Source organism: Xiphophorus hellerii, chromosome 5 (assembly GCF_003331165.1).
Source record: "Xiphophorus hellerii strain 12219 chromosome 5, Xiphophorus_hellerii-4.1, whole genome shotgun sequence".
Classification (NCBI taxonomy): Eukaryota; Metazoa; Chordata; class Actinopteri; order Cyprinodontiformes; family Poeciliidae; genus Xiphophorus; species Xiphophorus hellerii.
In genome coordinates, this window is record NC_045676.1 from 20,558,017 (window position 1) to 20,578,388 (window position 20,372).

Genomic DNA, 20,372 nt, shown 5'->3' on the forward strand with positions numbered 1-20,372 from the left:
TAACATTATGAGCCTTTATTTCTTGATTTATCGCAACAATATGTGTACAACTTTAAAACCTCTGTTTGATAATAAAAATAACATTTTCTAATAACATAGTACCTTCTGTTGACATAAAAGATCATAAATATAAATATTATACTCATTTCTAGTTGATAATAAGGAGCTCAAAGTATCAAATATTTATTTTTTTTAAAATGAGAAGAAAAAAACAGAAAATTATTTGATTCTCAACCTATGATTCATTAAGACAACCAACAGCAGTTTATGGTGATTTTGCATAATACAACTGACAGACTTCAGAAGATATCAACTCTTTTTCTTTAATATTCAATGTTTACTTTGTTTTCTTTTTCCTGATGGTCTGTTAGTGTTTAGCTATCTACATGCGTATAGTATATACAGTGTTGGTTTAACAGGCTTTCATTTGTCCTCATTTAAGTTTTGCAGGGTTTAAAAGTTCCAAGTTCACTTTTTATAAGTGGCTAATAAACAAATCCTGCTTTGCTTTTTGTTTTGTCTTTTCATTTCATTTTCATTTAGGACAAATGATGTTGGTCTAACATGTAGAGTTGCTGCTCAGTCTTAGAAACAGGAGAGCTGTTGCAGGTCCTTAAAGTGAGAACATGTGTGGTACAAAGCAAACACACCAACAGAAACATATGTTAAATGAAAAGTACTGCTTTTTCAGGAAGTAATTACCTGAGAATGGCTGTTTAAACGGTCGTTATCAGTAAAATGAGTGAAGACCTCGATGTGAGGTTTTGAGTGGTCAGACATGTCTCTTCATGTGAAGGGCCAGGTGGTCCGAGCGGGAGAAGGCCCTGTGACACAGCATGCACTCATACGGTTTCTGGCCCGTGTGCTTCCGGTAGTGGCGCGTCAGTTCATCGGAGCGGGCGAACTTCCAGCTGCAGCCTTCCCATGGACAGCTGTAAGGCTTCTCTCCTGTAAAATTCACATAGCGGTTTCTACGGATGTCCAAAAGGGCCATAATTCAGTTACAAAAACAATCATCAAATAAAATGCCTTAGTTTTTAGTTAAAAATGCATTTTCAAAGATGCATTATATACATTATAATGCATATATATATTTTTCATATATATGAAAATGAATACATTTTCTTTTAATTAGTAATATATTTATTTCTAACATTATTCTATGATGTATTTGGAACATTGTTGTACTTTTGGACAACAATGCCTTGTGCTTTTAAAAGCACAACGCTTTTAAAATACAATGAGTTCAGTTTTTAATTATTCAGTTGAACATTTAATTATGTATTTGTGCATTTTATAAATTCCTAAAACGTCAACGTAATTACATAAATGCACTGACTTCGAACTGTTTGATTGGTGAAATGTGCTATACAAATAAACTTGAAATGACTTGACATATTTAGTGTAGTTCCCGTTTTTGTAAATGATCACATGTAATCATTAACTCAGCACCTTATTTATTGAATTGTGACTTTCCACATTAGATACCCATTCTGGTTGTAATTTGAGTGTCTATCCTTGTGGTTGTTCCTTTGATTACCTGTGTGGGTCCGGAGGTGGGCCTTGAGGTGCGAGCTCTTGGTGTAGGTCTTGGTGCAGCCGGCATACTCACAGCTGTGGATGGCAGGTCTTTTTTTCACCGTGGGCCTCCTCCCACGCTTCTCTTCCACTCCACCAGGGGGCAAATGTGGTCTGATCACCATGGGCTGCTGGTGATTGGCCAAATGCACCGTGGCCTGGCCGTGGGAGTGGGAGTAGTCACCAAGAAAGCTGGAGTTGAGACTAAAATGAGGCACGTAGCTGTAAGGTCGAGGGTTGGGGGTCATGACCTGTGGCTGGATGAACCTGCTGTCTGGCATGGTGCGCAGTGGGTGATGCTGCTGGGTGTAGTAGTGGTTAAAGTCCCAGGAAGTGAACTTAGTGTGACTTCCTCTGCTGTGTCTGTCTCCACTGCCTCCTTGTGGGATGTCAAACTGATTGATATTTTGTACGTTAGGGAATACGCGTCGATCCGGCTGGTTGCTGGTGTAATCATGGTGGTAGATCTCCGGCTGCGCTGATGTGGTTTCAGCAGGAGACATGAGCTCAGCCATGACCCCACTGTTGCCCATCTGCACACACCCCTGCCCTGTCTGCTCCTTGAACATGCCCACCTCTTGGTACGTCAGGTGTGGGTCGGGTTGTGCCAGTTGTTGACCGTCTAAAGGAGCGTTGAAATCAGGAGAATTTTTGCTCCACTCAGACAGCAGAAACTCAAGATCCAGTGATGTCTGGCTGTCGTCATCCAGGAGCTCCTCCGTCATCTGCTGGCTGACCTGGACCTGCTCAGAGCTGTCTGGTGAAAGGTTGCTGATCGGAGAGTCCAGAGGGAGAGCGCCATCGCTGGACTTCCACACCTAGATCAAGAGGTATGATCATAAGATGACTCCTACCTTCTGATTTTGCATTCCACAAACATCCAAAACTGTATTGAAAATATACACAATCAGGATCTGTCATATAGTTAATGAGGACCTACGTAAAATTTGGCAGCCTGTCAGAAATACCAGGAAAACCCTTCTTAGTTGTTTGCATGTAACACTAACTCAACATGTCTTAGAATTAACAAACAATCATTCCCTTAACCTGAGAGCATGACAATCATGTTTATCAGCTTGTGTTGTTAATTTATTTTTATCTTATAAATATGTGGCAATTCTGCTACAGTTATTTCTTTTTGGGTCTTTTTGTGTAACAAACTTTGTATCTATGGAACACAATCATTAAATTATAATAATAATAACTTGTAGTAGTAGCAGTAGTAGCAGTATTATTATTAATACTATCCATCTTTTTCACATTTTCTCACATTACAGACTAAAAGTGTTTTCTTTTTTTTATTTATTGAGATTTTATGTGACAGATTGATGTTAATTTTATTTGTTTTTCACTCATTTTTAACTTTTCCATAGATGAATCAAAAAAGTTTTAAGACAATAAAACTAGTACAAAACAACAGTTGCTGGAGAACCTTTTTTTTTTCTTTTATGATAATCTGAAACTTATGGTATGTATTTGTACTCAGCTCCCTTACTCTGATACCCCTAAATAAAATACAATGCATCCTATTATCTTCAGAGATCATGTAATTACTAAAAGGAAACAGAAAGGGTATGGCACAAAGACAAACCCACAAACAACTGATAATTATACAAGTGCATTGTTAATAATTATGCACTTCTTTGTAATGAATAAACTGCACTAAAATATGCGGCTGCAGTGGCTGAATGACTGCAAACAGAAAAATGTGAGTGCAGCTCAGACACATGATGAGTAATTGTGATTACGCTTAATTATGACTCCACCAACATAACTATGACATTTTTCCTTTTTCTGTTCAAACACAGTACATCTGTCACTTTTTTTTTAACATGTTGGCATTATATTGATTTAAATGAATAAAACCTAAAATATTTCTATAATTTGCTATTTTGAGAACAATATACTGAGCGATATACTGATATTTCATATACTGAGCGAGAACTGAAGCAGTTTTATAAGGGCTCTGCTGCTCTGGAAACCAGCTTGGTTTGCATGTACCTTAGTCTGGCTCTGAGCACATTCATGTTGCTTAAAGCTGAATCTAAAGTGAAAGTTTCAAAAACCAGCCTCAGTAAAATACCATTTAAATACAAAACACTTTCCAATAAGATCACAAAAGTTTTTTTTTACTGATATAATCACAAGCAATACTGTAACCTTATACAATTTCAGAACATTTTAGAAAACCCTATCAGTAAAATATATATTAATTATGTTACCAACTGCACAGAAAAAAAAAATCTAATTTTACAGTCTAACCTTTCCATTTTTGTTAGATATTGTTTTAACTCCAGCTACAATCCTCTCCCCCAATGTGCATCTTTAAAGCTTTTTTTTATGTTGTTGTCTTGCCAATGTGCAGAAATAAAACATACAGACATTGCCATACTCACTTTCATGTTGTCAGTGGAGTGAGAAAGACCGGAGAATGAGCTAAAGGAAGGGAGCGTAGCCTGAGTAGCAGCCATCAATCTCTTTGGTGAGAGATTGCAGGAAAATAAATTAAAATACTAACAGTGATTATAATTCTAACAAAGTTTTTTAAAAATTAGCAAAATTTCTCATGACTATTTTCCCCTCACTTTCTAAAATTTCTAAACTTTCTAAAGTTCTAGTCGCCTCAGAGCCCGAGGGCCTCAGAGAAGTAAAGTCTCCTTAGTGCTCATCATTATCTCTCCTGTCTTGTCTGTCTCTGTCAGCTGGTAGTCCAACTTCAAATCTCTCTTTTTCATGTAGCTCTGGACCGTTAGAAGGAGGAGGAGGAGGAGACATGAGTGAATTACTTTACCCTTTCCATTGCTCAACTCTCTGTCTTCTTGTTCTGGAGAATTTAGAGAATTTAAAAACTATTCAATTGAACTATTGACAATTGTTTTTTTTTTCTATTTTAAATAAAGTACATCAATTTGACAATTTGCAGAATATTTGAAGAAATTATTGCAATACTTATTATTATCACAAAAAAAACCCTTCTAATTTATATGTGGACACTCAGATATTTTATATATTTTTTAGTTGAAACACTTGAATGAATCCATATATCTGGCATAAAAAAGGTAAAACCCTAAAAATGAATAATTGGAGAACATATTTTACAGAAAAAGGCTGAAAAAACAACTGAAAGAAAGAAAGAATGGAAGGAAGAAAGACCCTCTGAGTTTATAAAATTGACCCACTTCTTTAATTTCCTTATTCTTTCTCTTGAGTTTAGCTTTAACCTATAAGTAGTAATCTTTAGATAATTTCCCAAAGCTCGGAAACCTTTTAATAAATCTTTGTTGTGCCACAGAGTACAGACTTATATTTCAGGAATGTGTAACTTTATGTAAAATATTAATTTCAAGTTATTATGAAGAAATAAAAAAACACTTTTCTGTTGGCGTATCTTTGGAAAAGCTCGCTTATTTGATAAGTAAATATGTCACATCTTAGAGAAAATAGAAATAAAGAAAACATAGAAACAAAATATTTCTAAATGTATTTTAAAGTTTTAAGTCCTCTCTGGAAAGTTTTCTTATGGAAAGCGTAGCCCAGTTATTTACGCAGACCTGTCCGTATATTCCTGGTGCGGACGTGCAGCTTCTGAGAAGACCTGTGCATGGAAGGTGATTATATCCTCGCTGCTGTTTATCTGTGGAAACGGGTTGAAGGCAGCCTGCTGCCTACTCACAGATAAAGGCCGCTGCTGATCTGTGATGACGAGCCGGCCACTGATAAAGACTCTCTTTGCATCTGAATGATGATTACAGCAGACATTCATACTTAAAGTCCAATGGCCTTAAACATGAAGTTTGTTTGATTCATAAAGTTCTCCAGCAAGCATTCTGGGATATATATAACATCTGCCTGCGATGAGGCAAGAACTTGAATTGTTTGAAGGGTAGTAAAAACGCCTGTATCGTTTCAGAAATATGACACTATGAAGAAGTTGTCACACTATACAAACTTAGTAACTTTCTCACCTGTCTTCTGTTTCATGACATTCTGATGGTGTAGACTAAAATCTGGCTCATTTGTAAAACACAATTTGATGTGTGTAGCAGAAAATTTGATTTAATGGGTATTCTCCTTCATAACCATTAGTAGAAAACCTTGTGTTTCTTTGGAGGCCAAAGGGTAAAAAATGCTTGTATTTGAATAACTCAATAAAGACAATCTATGGGATTTAGATTCAAAGATACGACATTCAAAAGCAGAACTCTGAAACTCGTCTGAAATAAATTAAAATGATGACTTTTAATCTCATAATTATGACTTTGCATCTCATAAGTTTTTATTTTAGATTACTGACTTTATTCGTCATGTTTAAAAAATTTAAAAGACATAATTACCACTTTAAAAGCTAAAGGTAATAAAGATAACTTTGCATTTTATAATTACAGTTTTGGAACTTGCTATTTTGAATGTGATAATTATAACTTACGTATTCGTAACGTGCTGGTATAATTTTTTACTTTAAAGCTGATAATTACGATATTGAAACTGATAGTTTTGACTAAAAATGTAAATTAATACTTTTAAACACATTACTTTGAATCTCAATTATGATTTAAGACTCGGAAATTCATACGTTTTTAACTTAAATAAATGAAGGTGTTAAGAACTTTTTTCTTTTACATATTTTTTACTATTAAGCAAAAATTGGCTTTCATGAACAAACCTGCTGAAATAATACGTAAATAATTCAGAAACGACCATTAACATCGGACTTCCCTAGTGTTTTGCTGTTGCTATAGAAACACGCTTTCGCCGACTTCTTGAGCAGACTTTTGGATTTGGGTGCTTTTAAAACTCAAAGCAGGTAAAATTGTGTTGTTTTTGTTACTGGTGTCACTACTTTAGAATGTTTTTCCCTTTATTGTCTAAAAACCAATCGTCAGTTTATTATGATTTCTCTTCGTTTGCCTTTTAATGCGGCGACGTGCTGTTGTTAGCCAACAACAGCACGTATATATATACATATATATATATATATATATATATATATATATATATATATATATATATATATATAGTATATATATATATACTATATATATATATATATATATATATATATATATATATATATATATATATATATATATATATATATATATATATATATAGTAAAGACGTTAAAATAATTTATTTTTTTAAAATAACTAGCTTGTTTTAACAAGGGTTAAATATATATATATATATATATATATATATATATATATATATATATCAGCACCTTTATAAAGATAAAGACCTTTTGAGCCTGAGTAAGTGGTTTTCTATTCATTCTTGTGTGTGGGTGTGTGTGTGTGTGTGTGTGGGTGTGTGTGTTTACAGATGGAGAACATCTTCATAGGTGCAGGAGGAGGAGGACTGTGGAATAACCCCAGACAACCACGGTACAACAAGGAGGCCGAGGAATTGAGGAATTGTGAGTGGATACATTTCTTTATATTTTACTGTGTCCACTCATGAAATGAGCTATATTAATAAACAGTTGTTTTAAATCTAATTTTTGATATCAGCTGCACAGCTAAAGATGGATGAAAACATAGCTAGGCAAGCTTATTAAACCTTTGACAATAGATTAAAAAACATCATTTGGCTTTATATGCGTGTTATAAAGCTGAGATAGTGTTATTGTGCAGCAAGGTCAGTGGTTCAGCACTTCTTGTCTCACTTGTGCTTTTCATGATGTTCTTCTGATTTGTTCAGTGAGAAAAGAAGAGGCGGACCTTATATACATCAAGAGAGAAGAGAGCATCAGACCAGCAAAGTGTAAGTCTGTTTATATCAGAAGCAGTAATGCTTTACCACAGGAAAGTATTTTTCATATCTTGTTAGTTACAAACAAACAAAAAAAGCTTGTAATACAATGGTTTTTGTGACAGACTAACAAGTGGTTCATAGTTGTGAAGCTGAGCAGGAAACTGACATTTCATTTTTTGTTGCCTTTAGTAATCTAAAGTATGGTATGTATTATGTTACTATTAAAATAAGATTACAGTGCATCCAGTTACCTTCAGAAAACCATCCATGTAAATGAAAAACTTTTTCAAAAATCCAAATCTATATATCTACAAATGCACAACAAACATAAAAACTGCTCACAATTCAGCAGTTTTCTTTTCAGTTCTTAATTATAATCTCTTTTGTGGTTGAAATGATGTGGCTTTAACATGACAAAATGTGAAAAGCACATACGGTATAGACGGAGTCTTTAGCAAGGAATAGTATAATGAGTTTATAAATTAGTATTTTTATACACAGTGAGGATAGTTAATGTATTGATGTTAAATGTTTAGACGTTTTAATTCTAGGCGGAATATGGCTGAAAATACACAGTATGTGTTCAGTCAGCAGTTTTAGAAATACGTACCACTTCGCACCGGTGAATAAATAAAAAGTTTTCCCCTTGCGTTGGTGCAGCTTTGTCGACTTCTGCTTCAGAAAAATCTACCGCAAGTAAATCTACCTATCAGTGCGAGCCTAGACGGACTCTGAAACGCAATGCTGAAGCTTGTCGAGCTGGGAAGAGCTACGAGAGGGAAATGTTTCACCCTGGTCCCTATCGTATGTACCTGAAATTATATTTGACTGAACTTCGGTAGTTATGAAATTCTCCTGTGAATGCAGGAGAATGTTCAGAACATCCAGACCCGATACTGGTCACTCTGATCCTTTCTCTGCTTGCACTCTCAGGAGATATGGAGGATGAGAAGAGGAGGCTTCAGAATTTCATGGCAACAGGAAGATGTGAAGACCCTGGAATGTCAATAAAAAAAGCTGAACGTCGCAAACCGGAGGAATCACAGAAGCCCGACCCCTATGAGGAAGGTAATGCTAAGAACACAGATCCAGATGGAGCAGCAACGTTACAAAAACAATCCATCAAGGAGGAGTCTTGATTGTTGGAAATTAGTCTTCATAATTCTCTCCGAATCTCTCTAGCTTTCTTTTTTCTCCTGTGTTCCTCACATGAAGCATTTTTCTTCTCCGTAGTTTTAAATGAAATAGAAGAAAGGAAACAGTTTCTAGAAGATATGGAAGCTTTGGGCCAGAACCAGCACTCCTTCGTTGTCAATTCTCAGATATCACAGGTGAGCAAGTGGTTCATGTTGTCAAAAATAAATGTTTACATCCATGCTAGCTACCACATTGTCTACAAATGTATGTACATATATTTAAGTGTTTATTGTTGTTCATTTGGATGATCATGTCTTACTGATAAAAAATAAACGAAATTCAGTGTGTCAGGAAATTTGAATATTGCATAAGACCAATAGAGTAAGAATTGTATGACCAACATACTCATGGTGAAGACTGCTAATTTCACTGTTTGACCAGGAGACAGACATTGATAACCCTTAAATTGTAATAGTCAAATATTATGACTGATTACAAGTGAAAGGATAAAATGTGATAAAGAAAAGTGCATTCAAGTGTTTGGGGGAGTTCCATGAGGTGTAGATTGCTCCAAGAGCCACCATTCACAGATGTATTCAAGATATGGGCTACCACCGTTGCATTCTGCGTGTGAAGCCAGTACCGAAACAGAGAGGTCAGACATGTCCTACCCAGGGGAAGGAGAAAAAGGGCTGGACTGCTCCTCAGCCTTCTTTCCAGATAAGAGTCAATTTTGCATTTCATTTCAACAAAATTCAGGTTCTTGAGTTCCAGCTAGAAGTTTCTAGTCTTAGCCTCTTTCACAAAATATTTTCATCATAAGAGGAAGGGTCGTCTCCCTCTGACCTTCATAAATAAATAGATATTCTGCACAGCTGAGGGCTTTCAAAAACTCAAGTCAGCAGTGCAGACAGACAAGTGCCATGTGGCATTGACGCCAACTGGACACGTAGAATTTGCTTCGTAAGTTTCCCCAGACCTACGATCTCAAAATACTGACAGATGTACTCAGTTTAACAATCCTGTTGTTGGCAGGGCAAATATTTGATATTTTAATGTTATACCTCCTCAACTGGCAAAAGAACTGCTTGCCCAGCAGGCCCTTTGTGGTTTCTGCAGGTTTCACCAACTCAAATTTAAAACTTTTTAAGACCATTAGGAATGGAATTTAAGATCTCCATTATGACAGAAATATACAAAAGAAAATAGCAAATAAATAAATTGTTTGGGTTGGCAGCAGAAGTGAACATCATCAAGTCAACTGGTGATAAATTTGCACTTACCCAGGATGTTAAATTAACGGCACATTCTTCCTGTCCTTTTATCAACAACAGAAGCTTAATGAGCTGGAGGCTTTGGAAAAGGATCGCAGTTCCAAGCAGAACGCAGGCAAGTGAACATCACGTCAGGGATAACGAGCACCGACGAGACAGCTCTGCGAAGAACGTCTCAAACTGCTGTCTGGCTCATGTTTCAAGTTTATACATCAGTGAAAAACAACAAACTGGATAAATAAATTTGGTTTATTCTTCACCCTACATCTGTCAGTGCTTTATTTAATCCGGCTGCTGTTGCAGAATACAGTATAGATGAGAAAGATGTGCGACCGAAGCCCTTGGTTCACGCTGGACAAAAATCAGGCACAGAGCAGAGGCAGAGCGATGACAGAAGAGTGAAACTAAATGACAAAATCATGAGCAGAGCAACAACACACACATTTACATGAACTCTACAGACCTTCATCCACATGCGCAGTTAAATAAATGGCACTCAAACAGCAAGATCATAAATACAATTTCCTATGAACCTTAAGGCAATATACAAACAGCAAGGCTTTGTAATGTGAAAGTTATTGATTGCATAAAGAAGCCTACATAAACCTGATAATTAAAGCTCCTATAAAATGGTATTTTGCTTATTGATATACTGTCCTTTTCTAATTATTGCATGTGTGACGGATAATTATGAGAACTATAACAGAGCTACAGGTTGTTTATTTAAAAAAACATTTTCTCCCTTTCACCTTTTTCCCAAACACACACTTCTCATAAATACTGTAAGTTTCCAGCACAGGCACAAACAAATGACAAGAATTTCAGAGACACTACAGCAGCTGGAATTCTTTAGGTATACTTTACTGGTTGAGCTTCTCAATGGAAAATGCTGCAGTTTAAAGCAAAAACACAATCATCCTAAAAAACATAGTACCACCAGTTCAAACCAAACGGGTTGAAACAAATAAAAGGTCCACCTTCTCTCCTAAAGTAAGGTGACCCTTTACCCTAAGGTAAATCTGTGTAATCTGTAATTGTCAGATTACACATCATATGTGTAATCTGACAATTTTTAGCCTTAAAAGACTTTGACCTGTGAGTAGCCAAATTGAAACTCAAAAATGTGATATTTTTACCGATCAGTGAACGCACCGTACCTCTGCACCATCAGGTCACAGTAACAAAAATCTGACCTGTGGACGCTGTTACTGTATAGAGAATATTTTCTGTAGCTGTGGGGTGTTTAAAATGTAGTCAGAAGAAGCTCCACTGCTGTAAGAACCTTGTTGAAAACAAAAAATTTTTTGGAAATAAGGCTGCAGAAGAACGAGAGAGAGTGACACTTTCAGTAGGCAACAGGAGGGCTGAATGAATTACATTCATAGATTATGGGTGCGCCGATGTATCGGCGCAAATTTCCTTAATTTTGGGAGATCGGTGATCATCCAATACTTACAATGTGAAGTCAATCTTATCCCCCAATCATCTACCTCAGCAAAGGCCTAAAAATCAGCCACTTCTTCTTTTCTCCTGTGAGAAGTGTGACTGATTCAACAGCCCACCAGGTCATGTCTGCAGGTTTGCAGTTAACAGTCACCCCAACTCAGCAACATTTCAGACAAAAAAAAAAAAAAAAAGAAGCCAAAGTCAAAATCGGCAGGTCAGGCTTTTTCAAGATCCGTAATCAGCGATCAGCCAGAAAACTGCAATAGGTGCACCCCTAACTGTAGTTGGCCCGTTCTATTCTTTCTGGTTTTCAACATCAATTTATCATTATACTTATTATATATTCTCAGAGGCAGTCTGAAACTGTCTCTGTTTCCAAGATTAACTGTTAATGATTGTTTAGGACAAGAAATGTGTAAAAGAATGTTTTGAACGCAGTTTTCTTCTTAAAGAATACTCCTCTCATGCCCCCAAGTAAATCTGGATTTGGATAAAAACCGTTTCGGAAGGTCAAAGCATAACAGAACCAAAGATTGGATCCACTCCCACAAAGTTCTGATCGGTGCATCCCTACAATAAAACCATGACTTGTGGGTCTCAGGTATCAAGGTGAAACAAAAAGTTTAAAACATGGTCCTCTGCCGGACCTTCATGGTCACTGAGCAACACCGGAAGAGTAAAGCTTGGAAATAAAACAAATCAGTGTTGCGCAATAAAAACATCCCTAACACTTCACCGTGTTTACTATTCAGAGCTCAGAAAGCACTTGCTTGTTAGACCATCGCTTTGAAACACAAAGACAGATGGAAACAGTCACTGCAGACATTTTAGAAGGATTGTGAGCAGATGCAAGGTTGCAAGTGAAGTTTCTCTTCTTGATCTGATATGTTTCATAATTCTTCTTTTAATAAAAACTTATTTAGTCTTGTTAAAACAGTCCAACAGTCCCTGCTCCTCAGCTTTTGTCCTTGCGAGGGCTGTGGCTCTTTCCTGCGTCTCCTTTATGGCTCAGCCTCTTTAGAACCTTGATGGGTTTGAACTTTGTCCCTTTTTTCTTCTGGTGGTCACTGTCTGGATCCTTGTGAAAGTCTGACCAGAAGAGGAAGAAAATAAAAAAGTGACTTACAAAAAAAAATTAAGACTGATTTAGGAGCCTAGCGCCTAATTTTAAACATCCTACCTTTTTTCTTCAGCATGGCCTCCATTAGTTTGTCTTCTTCTTCTTCCCTGTTAACACAGCGATCATAAATATTACCAATCAGTACATACTAGTACAGCAGTGAAGCAAGCTGCTGACTACCTCTGTCGCTCCTGATCCATGCTGTTAACTATTTGGTTGCGCTGTTCAATGATGGTAACTAGCTCTGCCATTAGCTCCTGTTCCCGACTCTTGTCCTCCTCAGTCCAGTCTTTCTCTGTTTTTTTAAAAAAAAAAGAATACAAACATTTGTTTTACACTGTTAGAGACTCAATCTGTTTGTGCCAAAGGGCATTATGGAAGTCTATAAAGACCTGGTTTGTTGAGAAGACACCTCAGCTCATACTCCACATCAGCTTGCCTCTCCTCCAGGTTCTGCTGCTTTGCACTGTGTGGAGAACAAAGCACCATTTTCTGGTTCATAGTTCTACTTCTATCAGATGCAATATAACCTTGTCTCTTTAGAAAATAATCCATTATTCCATGTTTGCACTGTGGTACAAAAACAAGATAGAAATACCGTCAAAGGTTTGTGTACAGAAGCATCAACAATCTGGGCCAATAAATAAAGAATCAAGCAATTAAAAGCTTCCCGATAGTTTCTGTATCTGTAAATGGGTTAAAAGATTGCAGATGCACATCAGGTAATTCAGGTAATAAAGTCCAATTCTTTCGTAATTTTATGCCAGTTAAAACTAGCTGCAGATAAATTTACACAATCATAAACAGGAAAATAAAATTTGTTTTACTTTTATCTTTACAAAAAGACTGATTCATTTAACCATTTGCTTGATGAGAGCATCAATCAGCTTTTAGTCCTCAAAATATGAAGAGAACCGTTTCTTCAGTATTAGACTTACGTGTAGACCAGCTCAGCTTCACGTCGCACTAAATGATGTTTATGGTGAATCAGAGTGAACCAGTCCACCAGGAGGCGCTCCTCATCCTCATCTTCACAATAGAAGAGAAAGAACTTGAGCGTGACTTAGCATTAAATATTATTGAATACTTGTATTGAACAGAAATCATCTCTCCACACCTGAAGAAATGTCTCTGAGACATAAAAAGAGCACATGATAAGTCACTTCAGAGTTTTTCCTACCTTTTATGTGACACTTAACCTGAAAAACAAATTATGATAGAGCGGAAAGTGTAATCTTTCATCTCCGATTGAGATGGGATGTTGTTTTAGTGCCAAATTATGGTCAAAAGTTTTAATGTACGGTGGCTTCATAAAACTATCATTTGTTTTCCAGAAGGGATTAGGAGATTTTAGCCATACCCAGATGTTTACTTTTAAAGAGAAACCTTCTCTCTTCAATATATGGAGAATACATTAGTTTGTTTTGATAAGTAGAACACAATAAGTTCTTGTTGAACATTTCCACAACTAGTGGGCTCCTAGCAGCTCCTCTGACCCGCCCTCGTATTGACAGTTTCTGTAGTGCAGGGGTCTCAAACTCCAGTCCTCAAGGGCTGCAGTCCTGCAGTTTTCAGATGTGCCACAGGTACAAAACACTGGAATGAAATGGTTTAATTGCCTCCTCCTTGTGTAGATCAGTTCTCCAGAGCTTTGCTAATGACCTAATTATTCTATTCAGGTGGTGCAGCAGAGGCACATCTAAAAGTTGCAGGACAGCGCCCCTTGAGGACTGGAGTTTGAGACCCCTGCCAGTGTAGTGACTTAACTATTTATCCTACTGGGTTATTTTGTACAGTGAGATTTTGATCCTTTTGTAAACTCTGTACAAACCACAGGTTTAGCCAAAGTGATGCACATTTAATGAAAATCCTACAACTACCACAGACTAAAAGCTGGAACTGAAAAACGATTCAACAAAGATTAGAAGATTGCTTTAAGATTATGCACATCTATGCAACCTGACTACTCTTTCATGTTTAACTATTTTCTAAATTTACTCTTTTTCCTTGTGAACTGTACAAAGCAACGGTCATATGAAAAAGTGAAACAAGCTCTGAAATTATTTGTCTTTGTCTCTTTTCTTTTTTACGTCACAAAAATATATTTCCAAGGGTGAGTAGACTTTTTATATTTACTGTATTGCATCGAGAAATAACAGAAACCACACATATGATACCGTTAGGAGTGTCTCTCAGCTTCTTCTCCAGCTCCACCCCTCTCTGCTCCAGCTCATCCAGCTGCTTCTCCAGCTGAACCAACTCCGCATGGATGTCCTCTACTGGGATGTACTGATCCGACTGCACCTGCAAGAATTATTTGGAGCCTGGTGAGAACGTATCCTATTGGCATCATTTAAAAAAAACCAAACAAACAAAAAAAACCCCATGACCAAGCTACTTCACACCTTGCGTTTGATAAGTGGGAACCCGTGTCCTGGTGCCGGGGGTCTGGCAGGACGAGGACCTTTGGAAGGTCGAGTTTCAGACTTGGCATTGGAAGGAGAAGCTTTCCTGTTGAAGGGATTCTCCTTACAAAACTTCTGCAAAAATTTAAAAAAGACATTTGATGGAAGATAAGCAAACCAATGTTGCAAAAGAGAACTTATTCTTCAGGGAGAGAGAAAAAGAGGAAGAATGGAAAACAGCCAAGATAAAAGTATGTTTGCATGTCTCTTGGTAGAAGAGACAAGAAAATTCGCTAAAAGAAAAGCTTAGCTTGATAGCGACGTTGAACGGTCTCATTCAACAGCCAAACATTTATGCTAGTGACCTCGCATTTGTGTGAAACTGGGTTTGAGTTGATTCTCGATTTTGGCAATGTATATTTCTGATGTTTTTTTCTTTTGGCTTCATAATGTTTGATAAAAAAAAAAATTAAAACTTCTCAATGTTTGACATTGGCTAGCAAAAATGTTTTTACATCAATACAATAAAATGTTCAGTTCCAATGGTATCAATAACATCAGCAGTGATGTGATTAGCCAATATTATGACTATGTGTTCATGTACTCCATCTTAAGTCCAGAGCATGCTAGTTTTTTTGTTACTTTTGCCACTACTAGATGATATGCATGTAAAATGTAACATAAACAGCACTATTCAGAGATGCAATGAGTTTATAGCAGCTGTGCGAATGATCAAATCGTCTGTTGATTTGCAGCAATCCCCATTAATAGAAGATGTATAGGGCCCCAAAATTAAATTTTGATTAGTCCCATTGAGGCTTGGACCAGCAGCCCTGATGCCAACATCTCCAGAAAACATATTAAAGATTGTGATTGTAGCATCTGTTACACACACCAGGACTGGTGTCAGTGTAACAGATGCTGATTTTCTTGTAAAAAGTATAGAACAGGTAGGAATGATGAAGCAGAAACAAATCTGTGCTTCACTAATCCTCTTGGAATCTGTTATGATTAAACATTTCCAAACAGCACCATAAAAAAAAAGACATTTGATGTAACAGATATACACCTGGACATTACGATGTCAGGTGTATGGCTCGGCCTTACACCTGAGGCCGAGCCATACACTCGGCCAGGTGTATATAATGTCCATATACACCTGGACATTATGATGTCAGGTGTATATCTGGCCTGGATGCGATTTCATTACTTTGTTGGGTGCCTTCGTGGTTAGCGGGCTGGGAGTGGTGGTCGGTCGAGGTGGCTTGGCTCCAGTGTTGCGGCTGGTCTGCGGAGTGGCCGGTGCAGAGCTGGCATTGGGAGGCAAAGCAGACGGGGAGGAGCTTTGGGAGGAATGGTTCAGGAGATCTGCCGAGGAGGAGAAAGATGGGTTGTCGCCGGGTGACAAGATGGACGGCTCTGAGACACTCTTGCTGAAGCTCTGCTCCTGGTCGCTGCTGGCACCCAGTGGGAGCTGGGAGGAGCTGTGGTCTGAGGAGGAAGACAAACTCTCTATGCTGAGAGCTGGAGAAGGAGAACAGGAAGAGGGCTGCGAGTGAGAGGAAGCTGAGGAAGGTCGTTTGGTAAGAAGAATAAAATAATACAGAGGCAAGGTGGCACAAATAAAGCGGAAAAGAAGAAGGGCGGGGATAAAATGGAAGCAAAAGAAAAAGAATGATTAATTTTCATTTACAGCACATCGTCTAGAGAAGGTCATCCCTTCATACACTGACAAGTATGTAGATAAGGAGAAATTATAACAGGACAGCATGCAGGTCTAAAGATGTTTATATTCAATGCCATTCTTCTATTCCATTTCATTCCAGTCTTCATTTCTATATTTCACAATGATTTTTGTTAATCATTATGAATTAATAAATGTATACATTTTTGTTGGTTGCATGTGTGTTGTTCTATGTTCTCATCAGGTAAAGTGCCATGAATTGCCTGTTCCTATAAAAATAAACTTGCCTTTAATGCATGACATTTATTAATATTTGTTAAAGAACATATTATTACAACACAATACTCTTAACAGTCTATTTCTCCATCTTTACTCCTTGAGATCTACTGGCCTGCAGCTTTTAGATGAACCCAGCACACATGAATCAAATTAACCAGGCCTCTGCAGTACTAGATCACATGTTCAGGGGTTCATTCGGCCACCTGATGCAGGTCTGTTGGAGCAAGGATGCATCTTAACGTTGCAAGATAGATCTTGAGGACTGACAAAAATGTTCTAAAAACTACTAGAGACAAAAAACAATGATTAAGGAATCCTCAATTTCTTTTGGTAAAACTTTCTAGAAAACCCCTTTCTGCTTCATTCACTCAGCACAAACCTGTAAGAGCTGTGAAGCTCGTATGGGCATGCTGATACGAGTTTAATGTTAATTTTTAGTTAAAGTGTAAATGTTCAGCTAGATGAGGTTTTGATCAAACCAACCTTGGTTCCCAGTAGGCGGTTGGGGGGGAACCCGAGGGGCTGGCCTTTTCTTGCTCTTCGCGCTGCCTGGGCTGGCAGAACGGGATGAACTTCCTGTTCTGGGCGTGACCTCTGAACCTGCCCCCTCAGGTGTCTGAGTGATGTTGTACCATGGGTGGGTGGCCGCCACTGCGGGTGGAGCTGTTCCTCCATCGCTTCCCTCTTCATTGACTTCATCGTCCTCATCCTCAAATGGGTTGGGGGGCGTGCTGGGTCCAGAGCCCTCCACTTGGAGAGAAGACAGAGAGCCTGGGTTTGGAGGCGTTGCCACTCCAGGAGGGGGTGGAGGAGGGGCTTTCTTCCTCTTAGTTTCTGAGTGGACCAGGGCAAGCCAAGGTGGGTCTTTAAGTTTATGGGTGCCACTGAACCATGAGACACAGACAGTGATGGAGGGGTCACACGGAGGAAAACCACATCATACACACCCATATACACACACAGTACCTTAGAAAAGCATAAATACCTCTTGAACGCTTTTTCACTTTGTCATTCAACAACCTCACATCAAGATACAATGAAATGTGAAGTGGAAGGAAAATGATCAATAGTTTTCACATTTTTTTGCTAATTGGAATCTGCTATGGAGTGCTTGTATTTGGCCCCTTTTACACCAATACTCCTTAAGTTGTGCAGATGTCAAATAGTCTTAACGGGATACTAACTCTGCGCATCATCCTGACTTTGTGGGTGTGCTTTTCTTCGGCAGAAACAGTGAAAATCATACTCACATTACTGGAGCTACAATGTCAAGTTTTACATTACAACATAGTGCAATAATGTGTTGGAACGATTCTAATAGATTGTTACACCATGTCTAGGCCGAAATCTACCTGAAAACCCTGTTTTCAGGAGCTCTTCATCTAATCTGACTGATCATTAACTAGTGTAAAAATGTAAAATGGGGAAAATCTCAGTCTCTAGATGTGCCAGTACTGAGGTACACACATACCTCTAAAAAGTACATGTGTAATTGCAATAGAGATAGAGTTATAAAGTATTAATTGAGGGAGGGTGTATGACACACCTTTTAGATTTGAAAAAAAGCATCTATGTTTCATTCTTCTGCAACTTTGAATTATACACCACCCTTTGTGTATCACATAAAATCCTCATATTGCAGCTCAAAGTTTTGGGTCGTAAGTTGACAAAGTATCCAACAGTTTTATGGGTATGAATACTTTTGCAAGGCACAAACAGTGATGGCTCACGCTGTGACAAAATGCATTTCAGAACTGTGACGAGGAACTGCTAATGACATGATTCAGGGAGGTGAAATGGTGCCGATGCCCAGGAGAAGTGGCATCACACAGAAAACTGGCCCACCTTCCAGGAGACTGTGATCTTTCTCTTGGTTTGGGAGGAGTGGGAGGCTTCAGATGCTCACCTGTGATTTCAAAAGAAAAGTATGAACAAATGTTTGTGTATCTAATTTGAGAGCACTCAGATCCTTATGAAGGAACTTACCGGCTGGGGAGCTGTTTGCGGTGCAGGACATCCGAACCCGAGGCGCTGGGCGAGGTGGAGGGGTGACCTCTGACACCCTCCTGGGTGCAGGAACAGGTCGACTGGCTTCAGCAGCTTCACCATCAGAGGGGGGAGGAAGATCCCCATTTAAAGCTTCTTCAGCTTGAGTTTCTTCCTCTATTTCACCCTCATCCTCCTCTTCATCACTCTCTTCAAAAGGATTAGGAGGAGAAGAAGGACGCGATTCCTCTTCTTCCTCACCCAAAGACTCTTCCTTACTTGTTACTACAGCAGTAGCTGTGACCGAGTCATCAGCTGGCGTCTCAGTGCTTGTTGAGCGAACTGGAGAAGGGGTCTTCGCCTCATCCCTCTCAGAGAGCGCGGGGAAGGGAGCTGAACTGCGACCGGTCCAAGCAGACTGAACTTCCTCTGGTTTCTTACTGAGATCTGGACGGCCATTCTGACTGGCAGAAGCGTGTCTTGAAAGATGGTGTGTACACACCAATGCCCCGGAGTTATTTCCTTTGTAGGATCCAGGAAGCAGAGTGCTGTGGCACTCTGTGCACCTAAAAGAGAAACATCAACCTAAAGATTTTCTTACAGAAACACAGAGCTGTCACCCTAGAAATAGTAATGATAAATCTTATGTCAATAAAAGTCACAACTCAAACTATGTTTTTGTTTGTTTTGGGGGTTTTTTTTACATAAAAACATAATTTTACAATGTATTTTGTTTAAGTATAATCCTGTAATTATGATGCACATATAAAGCACATCCACCATATTTGCATTATCAAAAAAAAGACATATATTAGAAAGTGAAAATGTTGAGCTTACTGCTAAAAATCTTTAAGTGAAAACATGATGGTGGTTGTTGGTGCAGGCCACCATAAACATGTCTTCACTAGATACTAACAGGAAGAACTATTTAGGCAAAATAAATCAGTTGAACTGAATTCAAGTTAGGGTTATGCAATGAATTGCTTTTTTCCAATTAGTCACATTTTCTTACATTTTTGAAAAATCTGATTTTTTTTTTTTTTTTACCAATACACTCCTTGGATTTCCATATGTCAGAATGCCCATGGCCCACCATCTTGTTTAAAAGTGTGCTGTACAGCTTCTATTTAGTTGGACTTTAAATTCAAGTCAGTTCACAGAAAGATTGATTGAAAGAAAAGCTACTTCTTGAAAATATTTTTTGTAATTTATTTTGTTTTAAGAAAAGAAAGTCAGAATAAAAGACTTAAAACCAGATTTAGTTTGAAAAAAAAAAATCAGATTTTATTTCTAAGAAATATCATCCAGTCCTAATTCACATTAGTTTCTTGACCTGTGTGGAGTAGAAAGCTTAATGGAGTTATGTCAATTGTTGCCCTAAATTCATCTGGTTCAGTGGCTGGGTAAACTCTTCAGCAGTCAGGTGGTGGATGAAGTAAAGGTGATGATGAAGCGTTGTGGGAGAAGTGTTACTCTTAAATTGAGAACAAAAAGATTTTATGCTGGCCAGAAGTATATCTTTATAGACAAAAAAAATTGTGTCTAAGAACAAAAGAACCTAAAGACTACATTGTATTCAGATACGATGAATTTCCTTGATATGTGATTGATGTTTTAAAAGCCAATATCTGATTAGCAGCTGAAAGCATTTTTCCACAGGTTTTTACATGACAGCATCAGTAAGTGCTTGTTGTTTCCATTTGAAAATA

General features: G+C 37.9%; 3 protein-coding genes across 5 annotated transcripts in view; 1 reads left to right on the forward strand and 2 right to left on the reverse strand.

Moving 5' to 3' along the window:
* klf1 (Kruppel like factor 1 (erythroid)) lies at positions 1–4,304 on the reverse strand. The gene is made up of 3 exons (XM_032563002.1): positions 3,975–4,304; positions 1,541–2,396; positions 1–948 (listed from the first exon to the last, which is right to left on the reverse strand). The coding sequence occupies exons 1-3, from the start codon at positions 4,047–4,049 to the stop codon at positions 773–775; spliced, it is 1,107 nt and encodes a 368-aa protein (XP_032418893.1). The 5' UTR covers positions 4,050–4,304; the 3' UTR covers positions 1–772.
* c5h22orf23 (chromosome 5 C22orf23 homolog) lies at positions 2,306–10,007 on the forward strand. 2 transcript variants are annotated; one of them, XM_032563004.1, is made up of 7 exons: positions 2,306–2,408; positions 6,901–6,994; positions 7,279–7,341; positions 7,993–8,136; positions 8,266–8,400; positions 8,566–8,663; positions 9,804–10,007. In XM_032563004.1, the coding sequence occupies exons 2-7, from the start codon at positions 6,901–6,903 to the stop codon at positions 9,864–9,866; spliced, it is 597 nt and encodes a 198-aa protein (XP_032418895.1). In that variant the 5' UTR covers positions 2,306–2,408; the 3' UTR covers positions 9,867–10,007. The 2 variants fall into 2 exon arrangements, with proteins under 2 accessions (XP_032418895.1, XP_032418894.1); XM_032563003.1 differs by lacking the exon at positions 2,306–2,408 and adding an exon at positions 6,307–6,382.
* micall1a (MICAL-like 1a) overlaps positions 9,979–20,372 on the reverse strand; it is a 20,794-nt gene continuing 10,400 nt past the window's right edge. The window contains exons 6-16 of one of the 2 annotated variants that reach the window (XM_032563000.1): positions 18,664–19,229; positions 18,523–18,583; positions 17,161–17,561; positions 15,925–16,280; positions 14,715–14,849; positions 14,487–14,613; positions 13,248–13,338; positions 12,702–12,775; positions 12,490–12,604; positions 12,370–12,416; positions 9,979–12,278 (exon numbers count right to left, since the gene is read on the reverse strand). In XM_032563000.1, coding sequence (XP_032418891.1) covers positions 12,145–12,278; positions 12,370–12,416; positions 12,490–12,604; positions 12,702–12,775; positions 13,248–13,338; positions 14,487–14,613; positions 14,715–14,849; positions 15,925–16,280; positions 17,161–17,561; positions 18,523–18,583; positions 18,664–19,229 — 2,107 coding nt within the window. In that variant the 3' untranslated portion in view covers positions 9,979–12,144. The remainder of the gene's footprint in view (positions 12,279–12,369; positions 12,417–12,489; positions 12,605–12,701; positions 12,776–13,247; positions 13,339–14,486; positions 14,614–14,714; positions 14,850–15,924; positions 16,281–17,160; positions 17,562–18,522; positions 18,584–18,663; positions 19,230–20,372) is intronic. The other variant, XM_032563001.1, reaches the window with a different exon arrangement.